The following is a 25,183-nucleotide window of genomic DNA, read 5'->3' as shown; positions in this document are numbered from 1 at the left end:
ACAAAAGTAGTAATATTGATAGAACTATAAGGCCAGAATCCTGTGAAGGATTCTGTAATAGTATAGATTAGAATGATATCCTTATAAATTAAGTTTATTATTAAAGTGTCATTATTTAATAATTTGACTTTTGTTTTTGTTAATATTCTTTTCTAAGTCACTTTATTATCAAAAACAAAATGTTTATAATCTCTATAACATTATTAGAGAATAACAATATTAGAGAAGTCAGTTTTCTATGCATCGATCTCACGTTGATTCTTATGATAGTTAACTGCAATTATATCCTTACTAAAAAGTCATTATTATTTTTTATATTTAACTTTCATTTTTGTTAATATTCTTTTCCAAATCACCTTAATATAAAATAAAATATCTCTAATATATTATTTTTATAATTAAAACATGTAATTTAGTAAAAGCAAATTTTTTGTTTTATATAAAAGGAGTTTAATTTTAAAAATGAAATATCTTTATTTAATAAAAATAAAATTTATTTTATGTATCAAAAGGCAAATGTATTATACATGACTAGTTCCATCATAAGTAATAGAATAAAACCTAAAATAACTCATTTAGCTACACATTCTATCGTGGTAACAATATTTTTGATCGACACTATCGAGGAAACAGTTATAACATGTAACAAGATTGATTAAAGGTCAATTCTCTCAAATAGCAAATTTTAAGTTTTTATCACAAAATAGCTTTAAAAATAAAATGATCAAAATAGCCTTTTTATTTTGAAATTTTTTATTTTTAATTTTTATTTTAAAATTTTGAATTTATCCCATAAACTCCACCCCTTAACTTTAAACTCTAAATCTTAGATTAGTTAACCCTAAGGATATAAATACACATATTTACCCTTTAATAAAACTTATTTTGGTCATTTTCTTTTTTGAAAAGCAATTTTGTAAAAATAAACTAAAAAGAGTTATGTAAGGAAATTTCTCTTGATTAAAATGTATTGTATTTATGATGTTTGTCTTCTTCAAAAACAAGATTTCCATTTATAATGAAACATATACAATTTTCACTTATACCACGTTCGTTTGTGTATCCACACGCTGGATCTTGATGTTCGTTTGTACACTATTGCATCAGCATCTAAATTCAGAATTTAAAAAATTAGAGGTTGGATGCTATATTTTCATCTAAAAATCCAAAAGACCTACATACCTTCATATAAATATAAGAATTAATTAAATTAGTTATTATAATTATTATAATATTTTTAACCAGAAAATGTATTTTCTTATCAAAACCAGAAAATGTGTTTTCCCGCCAAAACAAGAAAACACGTTCTTTTTGCCAAAACCGAAAAACGCGTTTTTCCGCCAAAACCGAAAAACTCGTTTTTCCGCTAAAACCAGAAAGTTCGTTTTCTCGCCAAAACCGAAAATGCATTTTCTCGCCAAAATCACAAAACTCGTTTTTCCGTCAAAACTCGAAAATGCATTTTTCGCAAAAACAAAAAATAAACGCATTTTTCTGCCAAAACTGAAAAACATGTTTTTCCGCATTAACCTGAAAACACATTTTTCACCAAAACCCGAAAATGTGTTCTCAACCAAAACAAAAAAGCGAGTTCTTGCCAAAAATTGAAAACATGTTGCCCGCCAAAAATAAAAAATGTGTTTTCAGTCGAAACCCGAAAGCACGTTTTATCTCCAAAACCAAAAAATGCATTTTTCCAAACATGTTTTCCCGAACATGTTTTCTCGCTGACCCGAAAATACGTTTTTCCGCTGTAAACCAATATATATGTTTTTAGTCAAAATCCGAAAACGTGGTTTTCCGCCAAAACTGGAAAAGAGTTTTCCTGCCAAAATTGGAAAAAGAGTTTTCCCGCAAAAATCCAGAAAATGAGTTTTCTCGCAAAAAATCCAGAAAACGAGTTTCCCGCAAAAATCCAGAAAACGATTTTTCCCGCAAAAACTCGAAACGAATTTTCCCGCTGAAACCCGAAAAACACGTTTTCGTCAAAACTAAAAATGCATTTTCCACCGAACCACGAAAATGTGTTTTTCTGCCAAAAATTAAAAATATGTTATCTTATCAAAACTCAAAAACACTTCTTTCCTACGAACACCGCAATTTTCTGTTTTCGTCAAAATCGCAAAATTAATATTCACACTAAAATCTGCAAAATCATGTTTCCGTAAAAATGCAAAATAATTTATTGAATATAGTAATAAGTTCATCATTAAAAGTAAAAATTATTTCTTTTTGGTCATTTAATTACTAGTATTCAAATGCTATTCTAAAATAAAAAGAACAATTTAACATCCAAATATTGCATCTGGATGAAAAACTGACTATAAAACTAATAACATTTGGATACAATATAAAGATGTTACATTCAGATGCTACATCTAAATGCTGCATCAAATACAAAGTTGATTAGGGATTTAGTATTATCTTCTCCAAGATCATTAGAAAAAAAAGATCAATCACTATAGGAAGTGGGATTTTTGTGGTAAGATATGTTTTCTCTCACATACAATTGTAAAAATCATTTTTAAGAGTCAAAACAAGATCAGGTGTGAAAACTTTTATCAATGAGGAAAAAATTAAGGCCCAAAATTAAACCAAATATATTGTTTATAATGAATTTTTCTTTAAAGAATAATTTTGAGTAAATTTATGTTTAAATTTTGGGGAAATTTGGAAAAATACCTTCATATGAGTTTATATTTTGAAAATTACACTACTTTTTATTGTTTTTTGATAACTACACTTATTTACAGATAAAATGACTAATATACCCAATTTAAATGTTTATATGTATTTTAATATTTATTTTTAAAATGTTTAAAAAATTAATCCAACAACAACCAGGTTTTATATTTTTCTTTTCTAAATAATAATCTTGATATCTATATAACCAAATTTTGAATTTAAAGAAAAGAAATCAATTTCCAAAAATTGAAAAGCATCAAAAGCTCGACTAGCTCCATTGTTGCTTCCCCAGAAAAATGCTTTTAACTCATCACTATTATTCAATATATTGTTGTTCTTATGATCTTTTCAGAAACAAAAACCAATCAATCAACAATACAAACTTCTTTAGAAAATACCAATGATCCCTTGAAGATTTTTTTTGTCTTGATATAAGATCAGACACTCATGAACACAATCTAGGATATATAAAAAACAAACGGTGCATTAATGTATCTCTTTTCTTTTTGTTTCAGTTTATTAATTACTGTAACTTTGTACTTTGATTAGCATGATTACAGGGAAAATAGTATGTTTATGAAGGGAAAATGGCCTTTTTCAACCCGAGCAATTACGATCGTGCCAAATACTACCTGAACAATTGATCAGTGTCAAATACAACCTTAATTCAATTACAATTCAAAAATATTACCTAAACTTTTTAAAACGTGCCAAAATCTACAGAATCCGTAATATAAGTTTGTCAACCATTAAAAAAAAACAAAACGACGACGTTTTGGTTTAATCTTTTTCTAAAAAAACATATTCATTGTAGGATTCGAATTCGTGTATTGATACACTTTAAAATAGACACTAACCACTGAACTAAAGTAAATGTTTTATATATTATTACGAATTCGAAAGTATATATACTACTATATTTCTTTATCTTCTCCAAATAAATTTTTGGTGATAATTTTTTCTCATTTCTATAAATATATTAAAATGTTTAATAATTATCATATCTTTGATACAATTATATTATACTAAAATATAAATAATAAAATATTTTCAATAATACAAAATTAAATATACTTAAAATTTTGATACTATTTATAAAGTTTTCTTATATAAATTATTGTAATTTTAAAAATTTGAATGGTAATTTTTATTTTTACAAATTAATATAATATATTTATAGTAATGGAGTAATATCATAAATTTTTAAAATTACAATAATTTATATAAGAAAACTTTATAAACAGTTTCAAATTTTTAATTATATTTAATTTGTGCAATTTAAAATATTTTATTATATTTATATTTTAGTATAATATAAGTATATTAAATATATGGTAGTTAAAAAATATGTTAATGTATTCATAAAAATGAGAAACAATTATCACCAAAGTTTTATTCAGGGAATATGAAGAAGTATATATCAAAATTTTACTTTATAGTTCAGTGGTTAGAGTGTCTCTTTTAAAGTGTATCAATGCACGGATCCGAATCTCAGAATGAACATATTTTTTTTTAAAGAGTAAACCAAAACGAAGTTATTTTATTTTTTAACGGTTGACTAAATTATTTTACGGTCAATTTAGATTTTGGCACGTTTTAAGAAGTTAGGCAGTATTTTTGAATTATAATGAGTTGGGGTCGTATTTAGCACTGATCAGTTGTTCATGTAGATTTTGGCATATTTTAATAAGTCTAGGTAATATTTTTGAATTATAATTGAATTGGGGTCGTATTTAGCACTGATCAATAGTTTAGGTAGTATTTGGTACGACTGATATTGTTTGGGTTGAAAAAGACCCTTTTCCCTGTTTATGAACTCTGCGCATATTGACACATAAAAACAATTCAATCTATTTCGTGAAAAACTGAACCCCAACAACATTATGTATTTATCTTAAACATAATTTTTCACACACAAAAATAATAATAATATTTTTATATTTACATTTTAGTTATTTAATGTATAAGAAATATAAGAATCAGGATAAATATGTCTTATCATATATGAGAAAGTGTAGTTTTCAAAAAACAAAAAGATAAATGTATTTTTCAAATTTTAAATGATAAACAATGTATATTTCAAATTATCCCTTAAATTTTTGTATAAAAAATATTTGAGTATTTTAGATTAATAACTTTGATTCAAATGATAAAACTTCACATAGTTTGATATTTTTAGTGTAATGTTATATTTTAAATTATACAATAACAAATTAGGCTTAAACATGATCCCTTTTTCAATTTTTTGATTTTTGATTTTATAAATTTTATAAGTGATTGTGTGTGTTCTAAAATTCAAAACCTCTATAATAAATTAAAAATTAAAACCAAATTAGAATTTTAGAATCAATACAAAGTTGAATGTTATTAAAATGAAATACATTAAAACATCAATAACTCATAAATATCAACCTTAACTAAAATAATATAAAATATGAAAATACACAAAACAAGAAAAACATCTCTAAACTATCAAAATTTAGTAAGTTGCAAAAAAAAAACTATCAAAATTTAGTTTATCGTAAATATTTATTCTTACGAAGACGGAGATGAACTACCTAGCTAATATTTTTTTTTGAACAACTTCCACCTAGCTAATATTTATTTGATGATATTCCAACGGATTTGAAACTCGTACTAAAGATTTATTTGTTTATATATAAATAATTAAAATTAAATATTAATATAATTTGTATAAAAAATTTTGGTGAGAAACAATCAATTTTTAGACTTTTTCGCTAATAAGAAACTAAAATATGTAAATTATTATTTACAATTTTGCATGTATGTTACTTAGATTATCGAACTAATCATGTTAGCATTGCAAAAAATCATATTATATCGTTGTTAAATAAAAAATATACTAAGCATATAGCAAACAACGAATATGACCACAAGAGAAGAAAACAAGTCTGTTTATTTGCCTTTTTCTACATGGACTTACATATACACTTGCGCATTGTTGTTTATGTTCTCGTCTTTATGTATTCGAAAAATGGTTTGGTAGTATGAGACTTTCCTACACAGGGAAGACCGAACTCTTGTTTGAACTGAAGCATGAGCTTCCTGCTGTCTTCAACGACATGCTCTTCACTGTATCTTCCGTTTCTTCTCCGTTTGGCTCCTCATTGTCACCATTGTTTTCTACAGAGCAGCTTGCTTCTTCTCCCATGTCTCTGTTCTCTTTTCCCGGAACCAAAACTTGCTCACTCTCCTCTGTTTCGAGCCCACCACCGTCGTTAACCTCGTTCACACCTCCATATATTTCAATCCTTACATCTGAATCCTGATCCGTGTAACTTGAACTCAACGTCTCTTTAGATCCAGATTCATCATCCTCGACCTCTCCACGTTCTTCATCAACCACATCCCGAGACCCTGACCCTCCGGGAGTTACATCCACCGGACCAGAACACCGTGGAGTACTGATGATAGCTATACCAGCTCGACACAGAGGACAGTTCGTATGAGACGTAAGCCACGTGTCGATACAAGAGATGTGAAACGCGTGGTTGCATTTAGGCAACAACCTAAGACTCTCGTCTTCTTCAAACTCGTTTAAACAGACAGGGCAGTCTGTTCTCTCTATCAACCCATCTCCTCTCTTGTAACTACAGATCGTGATCGAGTTTATGATAGATTGTTGCAGCCCTGTTGTCCTGATCAACCAGATCGGGTGGTCTACTTGTCCCGTGTCTTGGAACTCTTCATCTATTGCACCGTCGTGGCCATCTCTCTGGGACTGATAGCTCTCAAGGTTGACTCGGGTTACGCTCTTTGTAACGTATTTGGCTACAAGAAAGAAACCGGTTAGAAGGATGGCTAAGACCGCACCTGTGACGGTGACGATGGTTATAGCGCCTAAGGAAGATGAAGAGTCATGAGATGGTTGGTACACGGCTGAGATTGATGGAGATGGTGATCTGATGGGCTGTTGAGATGACCATGGAGGTAGCTGTGGAGATATGGTGTAGTAATCTGGTTCTTGGTAGCAGTTATAAGGGCAAATCGGGTCGCAGATTCCTATTGAGCAATCTAATGTTTTGTTTGTCTCTGATGCTAACATAGGGTAGAGCTTTCTATGTTTCTTCTTGGCCATTAATGAAAAATGGTATTGTTGCTTGGAGTACAAGGAACTAAGATCAAGAGAAATTTGTAAGGGCAAGTGAGAACTGAAATGTTCATAGAATTTAGGTTTTTGACAATTTAGAAGATGAATTGGTTTTATCTTTGTGTTTCTTTCACATTCAAGAGAAAGGAAGATGAAAATGTCTTCTCATCTTAGGTATTGACTTGTTCTGTGACAAGATGAAGCATCTTTTAATTGTTTAATTGGTGGTGAGTCTTAGTCATGAAAGCCATATATTACCTTTGAGCTTTTGACTCTTTGGCTTTTGAAGATTTAATTTTAAGTAATGTTTATTCTTTTTAGTGGCCTTCGGCAGAGTTTAATATAGAAATGTAATTAAGTAATACTTTGAACTTTTATCTAATTTAAAAAGATTTTTTATTTAATTTTTTAATTATCACACATTAGTAGTGAATTGGATCGGTTCGAGTTCGGTTGAGTCAGTTTGATTCGGTTTGGTATTTTTGCCCAGCCTTAATTTTCATAGTGGAACTAGATTCTGACCCGTCCTTAAAAGGACGGGTATATTTTTAAAAAAATTAGGTTTCATATTTATGTTTTCTTTGTAATTATATTCATATGTTTTTTGTAATCATATTTGTTTGTAAATCTTAATTAAAATATATTTTATTAAATAATGGCAATTTAAAAATTGATCTGGTATATGTTCGGTTAGGGATGGGTCGTGGATCGAACCCGGCCCGCTGACCCGCCAACCCGCGGATTTCAATTTTGTTTTGGTCAAAAAATTTGACCTGTACAACCCGCAAACAAATAATTTTGTACCCGCTCTACTTAATTTTGCGGTTATCCGCAGATTATATTTTTTAAACCATAATTCTTTAATTTAGTTATTATAAAATATATAAAATATATTTATAATAATTTTTTTATATATTATCAAAATTTATATACAGTTATATATTTTAATTTGAATAAAATAATATTTGAAACTTAAATAAGATATGGTTTGAAAGTTGAAGTCGGATCATAATTTTAGTTTGTTTTTTTCGTTTTGGTCAAAACAAACCAATAATTTAAATATGTAATTTCAGTACCAATCAAAAAGCGACTTGACTCCAGTGAAAAGATAACTACTTGACTACAATGAAAAAAATAAGATTAGATTAGAGTGAGCTATAGCATCAGATAGCTATTATAGTACTCTGCAACCACCATTTACCAAATTGCTTGAAATTTTTTAAAGTAGACCAGAGAGCAACCGACTCATTTCCCATCTCAATGAACTCCTTCTTTCCTGTGGTGGTTTTGGCTTAAGCACTTCTTAGAGTGTATTTAACTTGACAGAATGAATGAAACTGGAAGCTTTTTAAACCCATCCAGAACCATATATGAGCACTCAAAAAGACCAAGTGTATAGTTTGATAAATAAAGGCCAAAAGGCCGTAACCTAGAGCAGACCTTAACGTGACAACTCCAATAACTTACATACTGAGATTCCCTACAGATAAACCGCTCCAGAACTATATTATTCCGAGCAACTACAATATACATATGTTCCATTCTAAAACAACAACCCATAACCATAACCGACCTTGTATGATTCCTTTAGAGAACCCAGACTCGTATTGAAACATTTAAACACCATTTGTGTTTTACCAGAGTACAATCCTGATACATCGTCAAATCTACATCATTCTTTCCCAAAAATAGCGAGATCCAAACTAAAGCTCATGGATTTTGACTTTGTATCAAAGAAACCCAATCTTTATGACTTCTAGCAATTAAATGTGTACCTTTCTTGTTCCAGTAGTGAACTCTGAATGTTTCCGTAACGTAGTTTCAGTAGCTCTGTTACTATCACCACCAAAACAGAATACAATTTATAAAAACTTTGCAAACGATCTCAACCTAGAAAATGAAGAACATGAACTTTCACCCCTCACCAACTTGAAAAATACTCAATAACATCTTGTTCAAATAAATTATGAATAGCAAAGTCAAAGGTAACCTTAAACCACGGACTGAAAAAAAAAGTTCATCATAACTGATGATCGAGGAAGAAGCACAGACTTTTGCAGATAGTTGAGACCTGCGGCTTTGGCCGTTTCTGGCAAATACAGAGTGTGAAGACCTCTGTTCCAAATACAGAACTTCGAAAATAACCAAATCCTGCGAAGATCAAATCCCCAATATCTGCATAATGAGGCAATAAAAACCAGTCAAAATGTAAACCAAAGTTTGAAAATCCAATCAAAACCTTTCTGGATCCATAACATCAAACAATGAAAACTTCCTTGATGGTTCTATGGCAACAATGCATGAATCCATAGTAAGATGCCCTGAAATCGAAATCAACATCTTGATCTGTATCACTCCTTTCCTTGGAAACAGCCGTTTTTGATTCTTGATGTTATTTCCTTTCATCGATTTGTAAAAGAAGACAAATCGATCGCATCTTTCTCAAACATACGATCCTTGGAATTCAGATCATAACGGAGAAACCTAATTGTCGTTGCGAGAAAAATAAAAGAAAAATTAGAAAAACAGAATTTAATAAAACTCATAGGTTTAAAATATTCCAGTGGCACAGATTTGTAAATATTGCTGAAACAGAAGGATACCTCAAGAAAGTGCCTTCTGTTTTAATAGTATTGATTCATATTTCATGAAAGAGAAAAAAAAACAAAATGATAATTCTCTTAAAAATAGAGAGATTTTGCTTAATACCAATAGAAGCGGGAAAAATTCGGTTGATATACTTGATTAGACAATAATCTATCTTTCATTACCATTTTGGCTTCATCTTGGGATTATACCCCTACAGCTTGGCAAGGGGAGATGTGAAGTAGATATACGTGTGTCCAATGAAAATTCATACTCCATCTGTTTCAAATTAATCTATATTTTAGTATTTTCATACTTATTAAAAAACACATTAAAACTTACTTATTAATGCATAGTTTTTTTGTAATTTTGTATTTTCTATATTTTTAAACCAATAAGATTTCAAGGAATATAATTAATATTTTTGAAACACACATTTTTTGCATTATTAGTTGACAAAAAATAGACTGAAAATATGAAACATACATCAAAAATTTAGGTGGCAGTTAATTTGAATGAGGATATTAGCTAATATAGGAGTCCACCAGAAATTTAGTGGTTAACACAATTGTAAAGATAATGTACAAATGATTGTATTAGCGCATAGTTAGTGAACTTCTTACTACTCGATTTCTCATGATCAAAATTTAGAGAAATAATGATGTGTCATGGTTCAGATTATTAACTTAGTTAAGAAATACTAACACACTGCTATGATTTTTAGTTATTCCAATGGTCAATATAATGTATCAAAGATGAAAAGATGAGTCGCAAATGCTATTGTAAAGGTAATTTGTGAATGTATAATGTAGCGGTTGGTGAATTTTTTAACTACTACACAATTATGTGGACTGTGGTAGCTAATTTATATGAGAATGTTAGTTAATATCAGAGTAACCCAAACATTTAGCGGTTAACAAAATTGATAAAATCCACTCATGCGTGTCTAGCATATTTGGATCAAGTAGTAGTTAAAAGCATATAAAATGATATAAGATAACTATGTTTGCACTGTATTTTTAACTTACAATATATACTTATCTATAGCAGAGATAATTAAATATAATTGTCTAATGTATAGATTCAATGTACAAAATATGATTGTATAAGCAATACAAAATCATCCATAAGTTATGTTATTTTATAAACATAAAGTACATCAACACTGTGATGCAATTATGCAACTATAGTTATTTGTATTATTTTATATGCACTATATAATTTTTTTTTAAATTTCAAAAGATAAAAATTCTGTATAATTGATGCTCCTTTTAATTCCTCGAGTGTTTTCAATCGGCAAATTAAACACTTAACTATTATATGCTCATATTTATTTCTCAACTAATCACTGAATGTGGAAAATTACTATTTGAAAATTAAACCGTTAACGAAACCGTTATTTTTTCGTCCACTTGACTATTTCATTCTCAATTTCATGCAGTCAACTATTAAATAGAGAATAATTTTGCACTAGCAATACTTGAGTATTTAAACTGTCAATTTCAAACATTTGGGAAATAAAATATCCATTTCCCCGGTCGGTAACTGGTATCATTTCGTCATCTTTGGAAGAGTTGAAAGAGCGATCGATAAGACCCAAGCAACATCAGTTCTGGAGAGGCGAAGAAGAATAGGGTGTTAACCCTAAGTGAAACACCACACCTCATATACATGGAATAACAAAGGGCCGGATTTGCCTAAAAGCCCATCTGATTTGCACATAAGACTGAAACACGAAGGCTAAAAGAAGCCCAAACGGGTGCACAGCAGACACAATTGAATAGCAGCGGATTGAGAATAAAAGATACGTGTCCTTGGAGAATATGCGATTTGGCGAGGTGGCAGAAGGAGGTGAGAAACAAACTATTCTTTATAATAATATAGATTTTTTTCTTTTTTTGAACAAAATTTATATGATTATATGATTATATAGTATGAGATGTGAACAAAATTATACGATTATTATATGAGTATCAGAGTATTATATGATTATAAGATGTAAATATGGTGTGGATATGCGCCGACATTGACCGATGTGACAGAGTCAGAAAATTATTTTAGTGGGATCATATATATTAGAAAACTGAAAAAGAAAGAAAATCAAAGATTAATGACTTAAACCGAAAACAAAAGGGGTCGAATGTAAAATTTAGTAGGGTCAATTCATAATATTTGAATAAATACAAAGCAATTTTATAAATTTGGTGGGTCAGCTGACCCCATTATCTTGTGAATAGCTCCATCCCTGATATTATTGTGGCTGTGGTTTCACTTGCCGGTTAATAGAATAGATTTTGTGCCCCTCCCTCTCTCCTCCTCCCCCCCTCCCCCACCCAAGTAAAAAAATAAAAAAATCAAAAGAAACCTCAAAATTTTTTGTGAGAGTTTCCCTGTCAATCAAATTCGATTTGGAATCAAAAATTCATATGTATGTACCGCGTTCGATTCCGGAGAATTTATAAAGAGAATAATTAACCAAAAGAAGATAAATAAGAATAATAGTGTTTGATAAACAATCTCCGAAAAAGAAGAAGAAGATAATTAGATAAATATAAATTCTAAAAAGAAGGAACGAAGGTTCCATGATCCAATGGGATTAAAGCATAAAACATATTTCAAAATAGGATTGTGAACCTAATAATCTATATATATATATATATATATATATATAATAGAAGGATTGACTCATTAACAAATTACAGATACGCTATTCATCATCAAGGAGACGAGCAAAAAAATGGTCTGTAATTTTAAGTTGTAAGTGGATCGGTGTTTTACTTATTATTATTTTTGGTGTGTGGTTTCGATGACTATTTGATTTCTAATTGATGGCTCATGATTTGTTTACTGAAATTGAATGGCAGGTCATGGAAGCAAACATTATACGTGATCATCATGCACACACTCATAGTCTCGTCCAGTTTTGCAGCCCTCTTGTTCATTAAACACAACAAGATCCACTTGCATCGATACCAAAACCTTCCGGGATTTCTTTTCTTATACTTGTACGTCAATTTGGCCTGTGCAGCATTTGCGGTAGCCGGCCGTGAGCCAGATTCGAATTCCTCGGACTTCCCAGAGGAACGTGAACCACAGGGTTCAATTTTCTTCATAGCTGAATGTCTAAGTCATGGCTTCGGGCTGGCTCTCCTTGTCTTTCTCCTTTCTATTATTTCTCCCAAACTCGCACTTTGTCTTGGAATACCCGCTGCAGTGTACTTCATAGCCGCTACAGTTTACATCTGGCAGTATAACTAGTGATGATTTGCAACCAAACCAAAGTCAGTCTACCAGTGTGATCCGAGACATCCATACACACAACGTTTTCTTTGATTTGGTTTACCTTAGCTTTTTATTTTTTATTTTAGTCATGTCAGACTTTTTTTTTTTAACACTGAGAACTTTATTGATAGACTCCTGAACGTATGAAAATTGTTGAGGGAAATACCCATTACGAAACAGAGAAAAGAGAGTATACCAGTAGGTACCATAAAAAGAGTAAAATGAGCCAACAACCGAAATGAAGGCGACTGAAGATGGTGCAGGGATTCAGAAGGCCCTAAGGAGCACCCGAGTGGGTCCGCTCAATGACTCCAGTCTATGCTCCAAAGATGAAAACATTCCAGCCTCTGCAAGACTGCCTGAACCAGAGAGAACCTCAGGGAACCTATCCTGATCTAAGAAAGCCTCTCTCAACTCTCTCGAGGACGATTCAAATATAACAGCATCATATCTCAAATAACTAACTGAATCGATAGCCCACCAAAGACCAAGAAGATCATTCTCCAGCGAAGACAATACTATAGAATAACTCTGGATTCTGGACTATTTGACATCACATCATGTGAAGTAGACAACTTATTCATTGTTGCTCTATGTGCCATTATAGTTTACGTTGACATTTAGAAGTATGTTAATCAACGTTTGCTGTACTCGGTAAGTAATATGCATATAAAGTTGACATAATCCATTGAATACAAAAATGGAATAGGACAGAGTATACTATGTGATAGTATAACATAAAAGACCAATTATAGTCGGGTGTATCCTATTCCATTATTCTGGAAACAATCTATTCAATAAATAGTACAGTCTTTACTGATTTACGGTATAGTCTTATGGTTCATGGTTTTCAACCCTTTCTTGATAATGTGTGGCAACGGTAGCTGAGAATAAATTGGCGTCAGTTGTTTGAAAGAAAGAATGGCAATTATACATATGATATGTATTGTAGCCATTTAGGTAAACACGTGATATAAACACGTAACAAACACAAATTAGAATATGATATAAATCTAAACTCCCTTAAAAAATTATCTATTTACATCTTATATCATCTAAAATATGAATGACATAAATCAAATTTGAATTATAAATTTATTTTTGTCTTAATTACAACAAAATCTGTTGATAAAAGAATTAAAAATATTACCAAAAATTCAAATATTTTATAAAATAATACATTAATGTAGTAACAAAAAAATTAAAAAATTCATGTATTATTCCAAACTCAAAATAATTGTGTAATTTTTCAAAGTTTTCTTAACAAAATATAAAATTTTGAAAATAAATATTCAAACTCAAAATGGTAATATTTCAAATTTTACAAAAGAACAAAAAACAAAATCATAGATAATAAAGATTAATTTTTGAAATGTACCAGGAAAAAACTAATTATATATGTTGTAAAATTAAAGCAACCTAATATTTTGACGTCTTAATTTAAAAAAAATAGAACTTAATATTAAAACATCAAAAAAATATTCTATATAATAAAATTTAATAAAATAATATGATATATACTATTATGTATTAAATTTACTGAACAATAGAACTATATTATTTAAAAACAATGTTTTTACTTATAAATCCCGTAAAATACTAAAATGAGATATGTTAAAGTATATTTTCTTAAAAAATGTAAATATAAATATCTTAATCATATTTCTTTTCTATAATATAAATAAATAAAATTTTAAAAATGTATTATATGAAAAATGTATAAATTAAAGAAAACAACATATTTTGAATGAGGTTCTCTATTTGAGTATTTCATATTTTTATTTTATTGTACATAACTCGAAAACATATTAGTAAGTAATAAAAATTAATAAAAAGGTAAAAATGTTTTAAATTTTTTATTATATATTAATAATACAAAATAAGAAATATAAACAATAATGTGATAGAGTTACACAAATATATAACACTAAAATATAAATTATATTTTTAAAACATTTGTAATAATATTAAATACATTTATAAAATAGAAAAATATCCACACGGACGTACGGATTAAAATCTAGTGTACATTTTAAACCTAATTGATTTTTCTCTCAAATCACAAATCCTATATTTAAGGAATCATCTTCGATATCAATCTTTGAAATAATATAGATATCCAATTACCTAATTTATTGAATATTACTTCTCAATATACTATCAAACAAATTAGAAATGTGTCGATTTTTTTCATTAATTACAATTTTCTTAAAAACAAATATTCCACATGCCTATTTGTAAGCAGCACAAAATATTGAATTATCTAATCTATTAAAAAAAGAAGTACAAAAAAACCTATCAATACTATTAAAACAGGAGAACTTTTTATCGACTATGTTTTGGACTATCAAAAAAGTCATAACAGCCCAACTAAAATAATTTCATTAGTTATTATTATCATATAATGTTTTTCTAATCTAACAAATATCTATTAATATTTCAAGATTTGTAAAATAGAATTAATTTAACTTCCTATTTTTTCTCTTACAACTAACTTAATAATATTTTCAAAATAAGATATCTAAAAAGATATTGTCAAGTATCCTTTTCTAAGTTTTTATTATAAAAATATATTTTAATTTCTTTTATTTAAGATGTAAACATAAATTATTTTTAATATTTATTTTTCAATAATAAAATTCGTAATTAATATTAAATAAATTATTAACAAGTATTAATTCTTTCATTATAGAATAAAAAATAATATTCCCATAATGTTTATATTCATAATTAAATTAATACATCAACTAATAAATATAAAGTAACTTAATTAATTTATTAAATATTTTATAATCATAAAATTAAAGAATAACATACATTTATGAATTTTACCACATACTTCAACGTATTAAAATAAAATATTAAAGTAAGATATATAAAATAAGAAATAATTACATATTTAAATTTGAGTATTAAAATAATTCGATATAGTATGATACGGGTTGAATGAAGTATATTTTATTTATATAATAATAAAATAAATTTTGACCAATATAAAAACTAAAAATATTTTTTTACTATAATTTACAGTTTTAAATATAAGTAAAATTAATAATGACTGGTTTTATAAATGAATTATCTTATTTTAAAAAGTTATATTTATTAATTTTAATTTATGTATCTATAAAAACAATTTTTAATAAAAATACATGTATGAAATTTCTAATTTTCAGTAAATAAATTTTTGGAAAAAAAAAACTAAGCCCATAGATCCGGGTCGGGTAAACACAAGTATGATTATATTAAGTTATTTTCATAAATAACTGAACGGTTTATATATCTCTTGAACCAAAAAAGAAAAAACTATAATCAAAACTGAAACCGAAATCCAAAAAGAAAAACAACCTAAAACCAAAAAACTAAACATTATATTTAAACATATTGATGAATAAAAAAACGGGTTAAAAAATTTGTTGACTAAACCAATCTCAAACATTTAACAAATGAAAAAGATCAATACATAGGATGATGACCAAAAAAAAATCTTATCCGCTCTTTGAAAGGGCGGCTCAAACTCTAGTATACTATTAAAGCAGAACCCTCATAGGATTTTGCCCCTGTTTTTCCAAAATATTTACAAATGTCTGCCACTACCTTTTCTTCTTTTAATTTAAATGAAAATAATCCATAATAATGACCAATCAGAACCCTCTATTTTAAAAGCCAATCACAACAATAACTGGTGTAACCGCAGCGGTTGCGGTTGCGGTTGCGGGAGTTTGCGGGTGCGGGTGGTTGCGGTTTTAAGCGTTTTCTAGAGATTTGTACGACTGGTATAACGTTAGAAATTGTTGCGTTTGTGGGACTCTTATGACTGGTAAATTACCAAACACAACATCTGTTAAATAATAATTTAACAATATTTACATTTTATGTAATTATAAAAATATTAAAAATCATAATAATATGATAAATATAAAATTTATATTTATAAAATCATATTATTCAATTTTAAAAATTTATAGAAAATATTTTAGTTTTGAATTTTTATAATATAAATTGAAATATAATATGAATACATTTTACAATTTCTATTATTTCAATTGAAAAATTTTATTGGATATTTTTAGTATTATTTTTATTTATTCTGTTTTAAAAGAAAAAAAATTCACCCTCCCACAACCGCCCGCAACCGCAAACGCTAGATGGAACCAGCTTTTGATTTTAAGAGGTTCAGAGCGGTTTGAAGTGATTTGTAGCGTTTTCTGTGATTGTTTCGAAACGCCAACAACCGCTATGAACCGCAAAAACTGCGTTTGCGGGTGGTAGCGGAAAAACCTGTCAGCAACCTTAAACACTAACTTCTGGACCAATTTACTTCTATAAGCCTAATCTAACTAAGCCCATTTCGGATATTTCATAAACCTACCAAAAATTTACCCAATTGATTCTTTGTTAATAGTCAAACTCAATACCCTAATATTTACGGTTTGTGGGTTAAAAGTCAGTTCAAACCCTATCTCCTAATAACATAAAACTTGAAATTTTTGTTTTAAGAATTTGACAAAATATAGTATTTACATTATAATGCAACTTTAGTGACGCCCCTAATTTAAATATCGATCTTGAACAAAAGGTACTACAGGATATTAACAAATTATCAATCAATTAATGGATTTATAATAAAAATGTATGTTTTAATTGAATTGAACTTTAAACAGCTATTTAATTAAAATTTCCATGCCAAACCAAATCTATTCCCCGAATATAGCTTAACTCATTCTAATAAAGAAAAGATTTGATAGAAGATTATACAAGTTACCTAATATCACTGTGCAAAGGATTAACTAATAATATTAATGTTACCATCACCCACCGAATATATTGGAGCTTTTAAAATGGTAATAACAATATTAATAATAAATGATATCGATTTTATATCCATTAGATAATTTATATTTATTTCTATTAGATTTTATTTAATTTATTGAAATACGATTTGTATTATAAATAAGAAGTTATTTTAGATTTAAATATAAGTTTTATTATTCACATTACATATTTAAATACTAATGAATTTTATCTTGAATTTTTAATAAATTATTTAAAAATATAATAAAATAAATAAATCATCTATTGGGTTAACCTGTTTCAACTGTAAACCGGGTTCCGGTTTGAACGATTCTTTATGGTTTAAATCTGGTTTTAAAAATTGGTTTCTCCTAATATTTAAACCGGATTACATATCGGATCACCGAATTTACCAGTACGACCGTGGGTCTGCGTCGAGTTTCAAAACACTACAAAAGTTCATTAATAAAAACATCAGAATGTTTACGTAAGCAGTCCAAATAAATTCTAAATTATTTGCTTTATTTATATATTCAAATTAAACCAATTATGTTTTGTATTTATTTGAACTAGATGTTATGGTTGACCAGTGTCGTCATAACATTTTAACCGGTTTGGATGGTTTAATTCAAATCTGATTATTACCTCAATTTGGATTCGGTTAAATAAGAATAATGATTACTTCGATTTGTTTAAATTAACATTGTTATATTATTTTCAAATCCGTTGTTGTGAAAGAACAAATTCCACGCTTTTAAAGCCCGAGTCAAAATCTAGTTAACCTTTAAATTAACCGTTCTATTACGTCTAATGTCATTCCATGTTTCTCTATAATCATAACTAACCTTAATAAGAACATGGAATAAACATAATAAATATTAGTTACCATAAAATTCGTACGTGTATCAATTCAAGCCATTTATTAATGATAGTAAACTAAACTAAAATAAACATTAAACCATTTGGCCATTCAAGCGGGCATGACTGGTTTCCCCGCTACCACCCGCAAACGCAGCTTTTGCGGTTCGTAGCAATTGTTGGCGTTTCGAAACAATCACAGAAAACGCTACAAATTGCTTTAAACCGCTCCGAACCTCTTAAAATCAAAAGCTGGTTCCAACTAGCGTTTGCAGTTGCGGGCTGTTGCGGGAGGGTAATTTTTTCTTTAAAAACAAAATAAATATAAATAATACTAAAAATATCCAATAAAAATTTTAAATTGAAATAATAGAAATTATAAAATGTATATATATTATATTTTAATTTATATTATAAAATTTTAAAACCAAAATATTTTCTATAATTTTTAAAATTTAATAATATGATTTTATAAATATAAATTTTATATTTATTATATTATTATTTTTTTAGTATTTTTATAATTATATAAAATGTAGATATTGTTAATTTATTATTTAACAAATGTTGTGTTTGGTAGTTTACCAGTCATAAGAGTCCCGCAAACACAACAATTTCTAACCTTTATACCAGTCGTACAAATCTCTAGAAAACGCTTAAAACCGCAACCATCCGCACCTGCAAACTCCCGCAACCGCAACCGCAACTGCTGCGGTTAATCCAGTCAGGCCCTTAATATACGAAACATCTAAATTATTTACATGAATTTAAATCTATACAATTTGATGCCAAAGATTGATTTGATTTGTCCATAGAATAAAAAAAAATTAGAAGCCAAAGATTTGATTTGATTTCTTTTGCTATTTAATTCAGTAATCTATGTTTATATTCTATTTAAAAACTAATAACAAATGTTTAAATATCATAAACGTTCTTAATCACTAAGAACATGTACAAAACTCTGAGAAATATATCTTAAATTCATATGCTATAAAAAACTTCATTGACATTTAAAAATGCTGTTTTGAAAATTTTACCCATTTAGTAATTTTAGAGTAAAATAATGTTATAAAGCTATGTAGTTATATTTTTCATTATTTATTATTAATAACTAAAAAATAAGAGCCAAATGAAAATAGTCAATATATAATATCTTAATAAAATGAAAACTATTTTTTAAATATTTGTTTTATTATTATTATCATATAAATAATAATCCAAAGTGAATCCAATACAATAAATACATGATAAAAATGTGGGTGATAATTGATTGTTCAAAAATAGCATAAAATTATTTAATATAAACTATAAAATTATTTTGTTTAATAATATTATATTAAACAATTATTTAATTCGGTTAAAAGTTAAAAAAATATATGTTATACACAAAACAAATATATATTTATAAAAATAAAAATAAATATCCACACGGACGTGTGGATCAACTTCTGGTAGTTATTATTTCTAGATAGGCTCTAAATCTTTCTTCAATTTTTCATTCTTCTTCGATTCTCTTCCTCTTTTGTTTTTACAATTTAAAGTTTCATAAGCATTTTCTTATTTCTTTCTTAGTCTTCTTCTTTTTATTGTTTGTCGATTTCCCCTTCCTACTATTCTATTTCTATTGATTCGCATCTATACATATTTATACAATTGCAAGAATATATGAAAATCATAAGTAGACCATAAGTAATAGATCAATATCTACATGGCCACATAATAGAGTATTGTGTGATACCTCAACTTCAAATTGATAGTAATCCAAAATTCGTCTACCATTAGACTACAATCATGTGGTTACACTTTGAAATTGCTGAGATGCGTATTTCATTTTCTTTTCTTTACGTTTCTTTTCAAGACGCTTAACAATTGCATACTATTGAACAAGTTTCATCAGACTACACCCGTTTCAGTGTTTCACAGTCTAAACAGGCCTATAGTTCTTCTATTGTATGGTGTTAAAAACGAAAGAAAAGCAAGCCCATAGGCTACTATAACTATTTTCAATGAATTCTTTTGGTTTTACTTAAAAATAGAATTTTAGAACATATATGTGAATTTTATTCCAATATTTTTCTTTAGAATACGTGAATGCTGTTTTTAATTTTGAAATATAAATAGTAGAAATAGAGGTCAATTAGAAAAGTGTACTCTACAATAACATTTAAACGTAAACATAAAGGGTGAGTTGGAGATATCTAAAAAAAAAATTGAGTTTTGTGGTAAAAGCGAGGATAAGTCGTCATGAATCATGGTCTAGTAATCTAGTTGATATATTGCTATTATGTGGGCAGTCTTATGAGTTATGACCAGTGTAATTAGTTGCACGGTCCCTATCATATCATATTCATGCTTTGTCTTGCACCTTTCGTTGAGATTAATTTCGTTTTCCAAACACCTTTTTAGTAACTTAGATATTAAATTTAGTAAGACTGAAGCATTATTATAAATACTTTCAAGAAAGTATACATTTTGCATATAACTGATTTTGAAAGGAGAAGTCTAGTTTTTTTTTTTGTCATGCTAATTAAATACGAACAAAACTTGGACTCGCCTCTTAAAGTGAATCTTTAAATTCACCACATCTCTTATCATCTATTAAAATGTCATCTAGATAAATAATAAAAAAAAATTAAATTTTATTTAAAAACTCTAAAATATTTAGAAAAAGAATGATGTCAATTGTAAGGACGTTGACGCCATTAACAGAACCATAAGTTCTAAATTTTAAACCTTAAATTGTAAATGTAAACCCTAAACTCAAACCATATACGATAAAAGCATCTTCATCGCAATTTTTAGTGGGGTCCAGGTGAAATCCACAAAAAAATTAAAAACTTTCCTCTCTCTCCTTCCAAAGAGACAATTTTTGTACTATTTGCGGATCCTACCGACACGTGGCAATTTGCGATTGGTTATATTTTAATCTTTTGTTTTAAAATCAGACAAAAATAAAATAAAAAATAAATAAATTTAAGAAATATTTTTTTGCTTTCTTGCGATAAAGATGCTGTAAATCCTAAATTCTAAACCAAACCGTAAAATGCAGTGAAACTGAGGGAGTATTAAGGATCTCGGGGATAATCATGGTCTTAGCGACACAATGTTATAAGAAATCAGCTATAGTAGAGCAAGCGTTCTATTAATTACATAGAAGTCTCGGGCTCCTACCCGTCCTTCGACATAGTGAGTCACGTATGCGTATCCGCTATCATTTAAAAATATTTAAAGATAATACTTACGTCACGTACTCGATTTTAGTTGTTGCAAAGCCTCAGTGATTGTTCGTAAGAAAAGTTTTTTTTTTTTTTTTTTTTTAAGAAAAGTTTAGTTCATCTTTGGTTTGGTCAATTGTATTGAATCATCAAGGGGATTTGATGACACATCGCGACTACTTTGGTGTCCATCATCATTTATCTTCTTACAAAGAACCCTTGAGTGACTTTATGATCTGTCACCAAACCCCATGACCCATATTCTTGGGGTCTAGCTATAATTTCCTTTGTTGAGTATGTTTAAAGCTAGAAGAGAGGAGGAACAAGTCTTTATCTCAAAATATGAAAATAATTTCAAAACTGAAATGATGAAAACATTAGTTGGAAGGTAAGTGGACCTAATGCTCTACTAACTCCAACATACCCTTCGGTTCCATTCTCTTTTTAAATAACTCACAAGGATTGTTTCCTTAGACTAGTAATATCATTTTTAATTAAATATACTGTTACACTCACACACAAAGATGGCAAACTTGAGTATTGTTGGTTGCCTTGCCATCATCTTCTTCACCGTTGCTGCACCTGCCTCCTCAGCCACTCATTCTGTCGAATGGTCGCTTGGGGAGGACTATAGCTCCTTGGCTACCGGGAAACCTTATGCCATTGGCGATACCATCGGTATGAACAATATAGCCTCTCGTATGCATATTTTTCTTTTTTGTCAAACCCTAATATATGCATTTGCATTTACATGTGAAATTATCCCACTAAGAGGATAACCAATGTTTTTTTTCTTAATGTTTGCATTTACAATTAACAAAAGAAAAAACTAAAGTTTGATGAACACCCTACACTGTGTTTCATTTGGAAAAGTTTACTTGCAAACGAGAACAAAAATACCAACGAAGAGTTGATCCACTGACAAAAAAAGTATAAAGGCCAGTTTCAAAAAAAAAAAAGTATAAAGGGTTGCATATTCGATTTTTGTTAGGAGGAATCTACACTCTTAAAGAGAGTTAAATTAACATGGTTTAGATCATGTCCTATGGAGAGTACTGACCCTCGGTCCTAGAACTTCATAACCATTATAAAAAACAATGATCATATTTTTAGTTGTAATATATGTTTTTTTTTGGTCAAAAGTTGTAATATATGTATATATACCATTGTGTTGCATAAAGTGTTCAACTACGGTGCGGGTCACACGGTGGACGAAGTGAGTGAAAGTGACTACAAAAGTTGCACATTGGGGAACTCAATTTCTTCCGACAGTAGCGGAACCACAAGCATAGCTCTCAAGACAGCTGGCTCTCACTACTTCATTTGCGCTATCCCCGGCCACTGTACCGGCGGCATGAAGCTCTCTGTCAATGTAGGTGCAGCATCCTCTTCAGACGGTGGCAGTGACAGTGGTGGCAGTACCACCCCGAAAACTACACCTTCTCCAACCACAGAGAGCAGGAAGGCTGCTCCTACCGCTTCTGCCACTGCTGTGTTGGAGCCGTTCAAGGCTTTGGTTGTGACTTGTGTTGTTGTATTATTATATGCTTTGGTTCTTTCTTAGTTTTCTTTAATTTCTTTTGGTTTGGTTTGGCTCCTTTGAAAGTCCAGGCTAGAGGCAGTGCTATGAACCCTATTACACTGTATGCTTCTTGTTGTGGTTAATTATTCTATGATATTTAATTTTGCTCTGTTCGTATTTACATCTTTTTTTACTAAGGTATTTCTTTATTGTTACAAGCCTTTTACAGTTTTTTACTGAAAAGGACACCAATACTTAAGGTATTTCTTTAGATTTCTTTTTTTTATCTCTCTATAGCTTACTAGAGTATGTTTATTGGGGTAACCCTTAAGTGGTTCTTAGTCAATATTTAAGTATTAAAATTAAGTTAAGAGTTTATGCAAAGAAACACCTAATTTTAGTCCTCCAATGGTAGCTTTTTAAGTTAAAGGTTCTTAAATTTCTTTTACTAAATACTGTTTTATTAAAAATAAAATTTATTTATTAAATAAAACATAGTCAAAAATAACATTTTAAACATAAATTTTAAAATATAAACATAAAAACATAAATTGGTAGAACAATCAGATTAAGAAACTTTGGAAGTTAAACAACAACAGAGGGGCACATGGTTTCAATCATACCGTTTTGTCCAGAGTGATGGATGCATTGTATGTACGGAATACTTTAGCTGTGAGTCCAGGCATAAGCTCCTTAAGATGATCGCTTAGTTTGCTTGACCTATGTCATCAAAAAGATCGTCTGAATTTGATTTACCTGCATGCATGATGATGATAGAAAAGGTAAACCAACTATTTAGTAGACAATCATGTGAAATGATTTAACACAAACTCAAATCCATGTATAACTCACCAGCCTTGAACTGTCCAATGGCTTGTAAACAGGAGACTCAACTTCAACCGTATTCTCATATCTGATTGAATCTTTACCAAGAAAGTCAAACTAAACACACATTGGAAATGAAAACAAACACAAAGTCTGTCAAGAATCAAACCACATGAAGCCAGCATCAACACTTTCATGAAAACAAACACAGTGTCTGTCTGCCTCATCATCATCCTGTCCACAACAAGTAGAGAAAAAGAATGTGAGTTGTTCTGCATACTTGTTAGTGATTGCTTGCAAAAATCATTAACGTATTATTACCTTGGTCAAAACCTCGCTTGTTCTACATTCATCTTCTTTCATGGCTTTCTTCATCTTCTTCTTCTCTCTCCTCCTTTCTCTTCTCCATCTCGCCGGCAAATGCACAGTAAACTACGGCTTAGTTGCCGACAACCTCCCGTCACCCTCTGATGCAGCCAAGCTCCTCCGATCCACCTCCATTCAAAAAGTGAGGCTATACGGCGCCGATCCCACTATCATCAAGTCTTTAGCCGGAACCGGCGTCGGAATCGTCATCGGAGTAGCCAACGGCGATCTCCCATCCTTTGCCTCCGATCTCAGCGTCGCCTGAGGGCACCGAGTTCATCGTTCGTCGACTTGGAATTTTCTTCTCGTCTCGCTATCACAAAACCAATACCCTAGCTACACGTGTATAACAAGAGCCGCTTCTTCCACACATTAGGAACCGTTCCTTAGGTAATTAGCTATTTTTAAAAATTTATAATTATCCTAAGAACCATACTTAAACACCGGAATAAATATGCTCTTAGTTATAAGTAAAGCTGGGAAAAACACCCGAACCTGGCACAAAAATGTTGTATCAAATTCAAACTGTAACAGAAAAAAAATATTCGAATAGATTTAAAAATTTTGAAATACAAAAATCAGATCCAATCTAAAATATTTATACTCAAAATACTTATTAGTTAAATATATTAATTAATTTTTGTTATATGATATCAAAAATATTTAAATAATTCAAAATATATTTAAGTTACTTTCAGAATTGTTCAAAATAGTTGAATAAATCCAAAATAACAAAAAGAAACATATGGAAATAGTTATAACTTACTTAAAGCACCAAAATAAGCTAAATTTCTACTTGTTCTCCGCTCAAATACTCAAATTGAACCAATCTTAATGTCTATTTATGTATTTAGTCATATATTATTCAATTTTATATGTTGTATATTATTATAGTTTTCGGATCTGATGCAAACGTTTAGAATTTCTAATACAAACTGAACA

At 29.2% G+C, this 25,183-nt stretch overlaps 4 protein-coding genes and 1 long non-coding RNA gene across 7 annotated transcripts; 2 read left to right on the top strand and 3 right to left on the bottom strand.

Annotated features, from left to right (window-relative positions):
* Nucleotides 1-5,585: 5,585 nt before the first annotated feature.
* On the bottom strand, nucleotides 5,586-6,980 carry LOC108840357 (RING-H2 finger protein ATL54-like). The gene has a single exon (XM_018613190.2). The coding sequence runs from the start codon at nucleotides 6,782-6,784 to the stop codon at nucleotides 5,705-5,707; it is 1,080 nt and encodes a 359-aa protein (XP_018468692.2). The 5' UTR covers nucleotides 6,785-6,980; the 3' UTR covers nucleotides 5,586-5,704.
* Nucleotides 6,981-8,314: 1,334 nt separating this feature from the next.
* LOC130507854 (uncharacterized) lies at nucleotides 8,315-9,275 on the bottom strand. Of its 3 annotated transcripts, none has more exons than XR_008942468.1 (3): nucleotides 9,036-9,275; nucleotides 8,787-8,947; nucleotides 8,315-8,632 (listed from the first exon to the last, which is right to left on the bottom strand). XR_008942468.1 is itself a non-coding variant. In XM_057002515.1 (3 exons), the coding sequence occupies exons 1-3, from the start codon at nucleotides 9,200-9,202 to the stop codon at nucleotides 8,560-8,562; spliced, it is 339 nt and encodes a 112-aa protein (XP_056858495.1). In that variant the 5' UTR covers nucleotides 9,203-9,275; the 3' UTR covers nucleotides 8,315-8,559. The 3 variants fall into 3 exon arrangements, 1 of the variants encoding a protein (XP_056858495.1); XM_057002515.1 differs by having other exon boundaries at nucleotides 8,849-8,947; XR_008942467.1 differs by having other exon boundaries at nucleotides 8,787-9,275.
* Nucleotides 9,276-12,013: 2,738 nt separating this feature from the next.
* LOC108841729 (uncharacterized) lies at nucleotides 12,014-12,796 on the top strand. Its single transcript, XM_018614485.2, has 2 exons — nucleotides 12,014-12,139; nucleotides 12,247-12,796. The coding sequence occupies exons 1-2, from the start codon at nucleotides 12,120-12,122 to the stop codon at nucleotides 12,638-12,640; spliced, it is 414 nt and encodes a 137-aa protein (XP_018469987.1). The 5' UTR covers nucleotides 12,014-12,119; the 3' UTR covers nucleotides 12,641-12,796.
* Nucleotides 12,797-21,935: 9,139 nt separating this feature from the next.
* Nucleotides 21,936-23,219, top strand: LOC108841728 (blue copper protein). The gene is made up of 2 exons (XM_018614484.2): nucleotides 21,936-22,206; nucleotides 22,710-23,219. The coding sequence occupies exons 1-2, from the start codon at nucleotides 22,053-22,055 to the stop codon at nucleotides 23,090-23,092; spliced, it is 537 nt and encodes a 178-aa protein (XP_018469986.1). The 5' UTR covers nucleotides 21,936-22,052; the 3' UTR covers nucleotides 23,093-23,219.
* Nucleotides 23,220-23,508: 289 nt separating this feature from the next.
* Nucleotides 23,509-24,631, bottom strand: LOC108840735 (uncharacterized). The gene is made up of 3 exons (XR_001947968.2): nucleotides 24,197-24,631; nucleotides 23,903-24,109; nucleotides 23,509-23,806 (listed from the first exon to the last, which is right to left on the bottom strand). It is a non-coding gene; the product is annotated as an uncharacterized LOC108840735 (long non-coding RNA).
* Nucleotides 24,632-25,183: the final 552 nt, after the last annotated feature.

This window comes from Raphanus sativus, chromosome 2 (assembly GCF_000801105.2).
Source record: "Raphanus sativus cultivar WK10039 chromosome 2, ASM80110v3, whole genome shotgun sequence".
NCBI lineage: Eukaryota > Viridiplantae > Streptophyta > Magnoliopsida > Brassicales > Brassicaceae > Raphanus > Raphanus sativus.
Note: the sequence above shows the minus strand (reverse complement) of the source record. Positions and strands in the feature narration are given on the sequence as shown.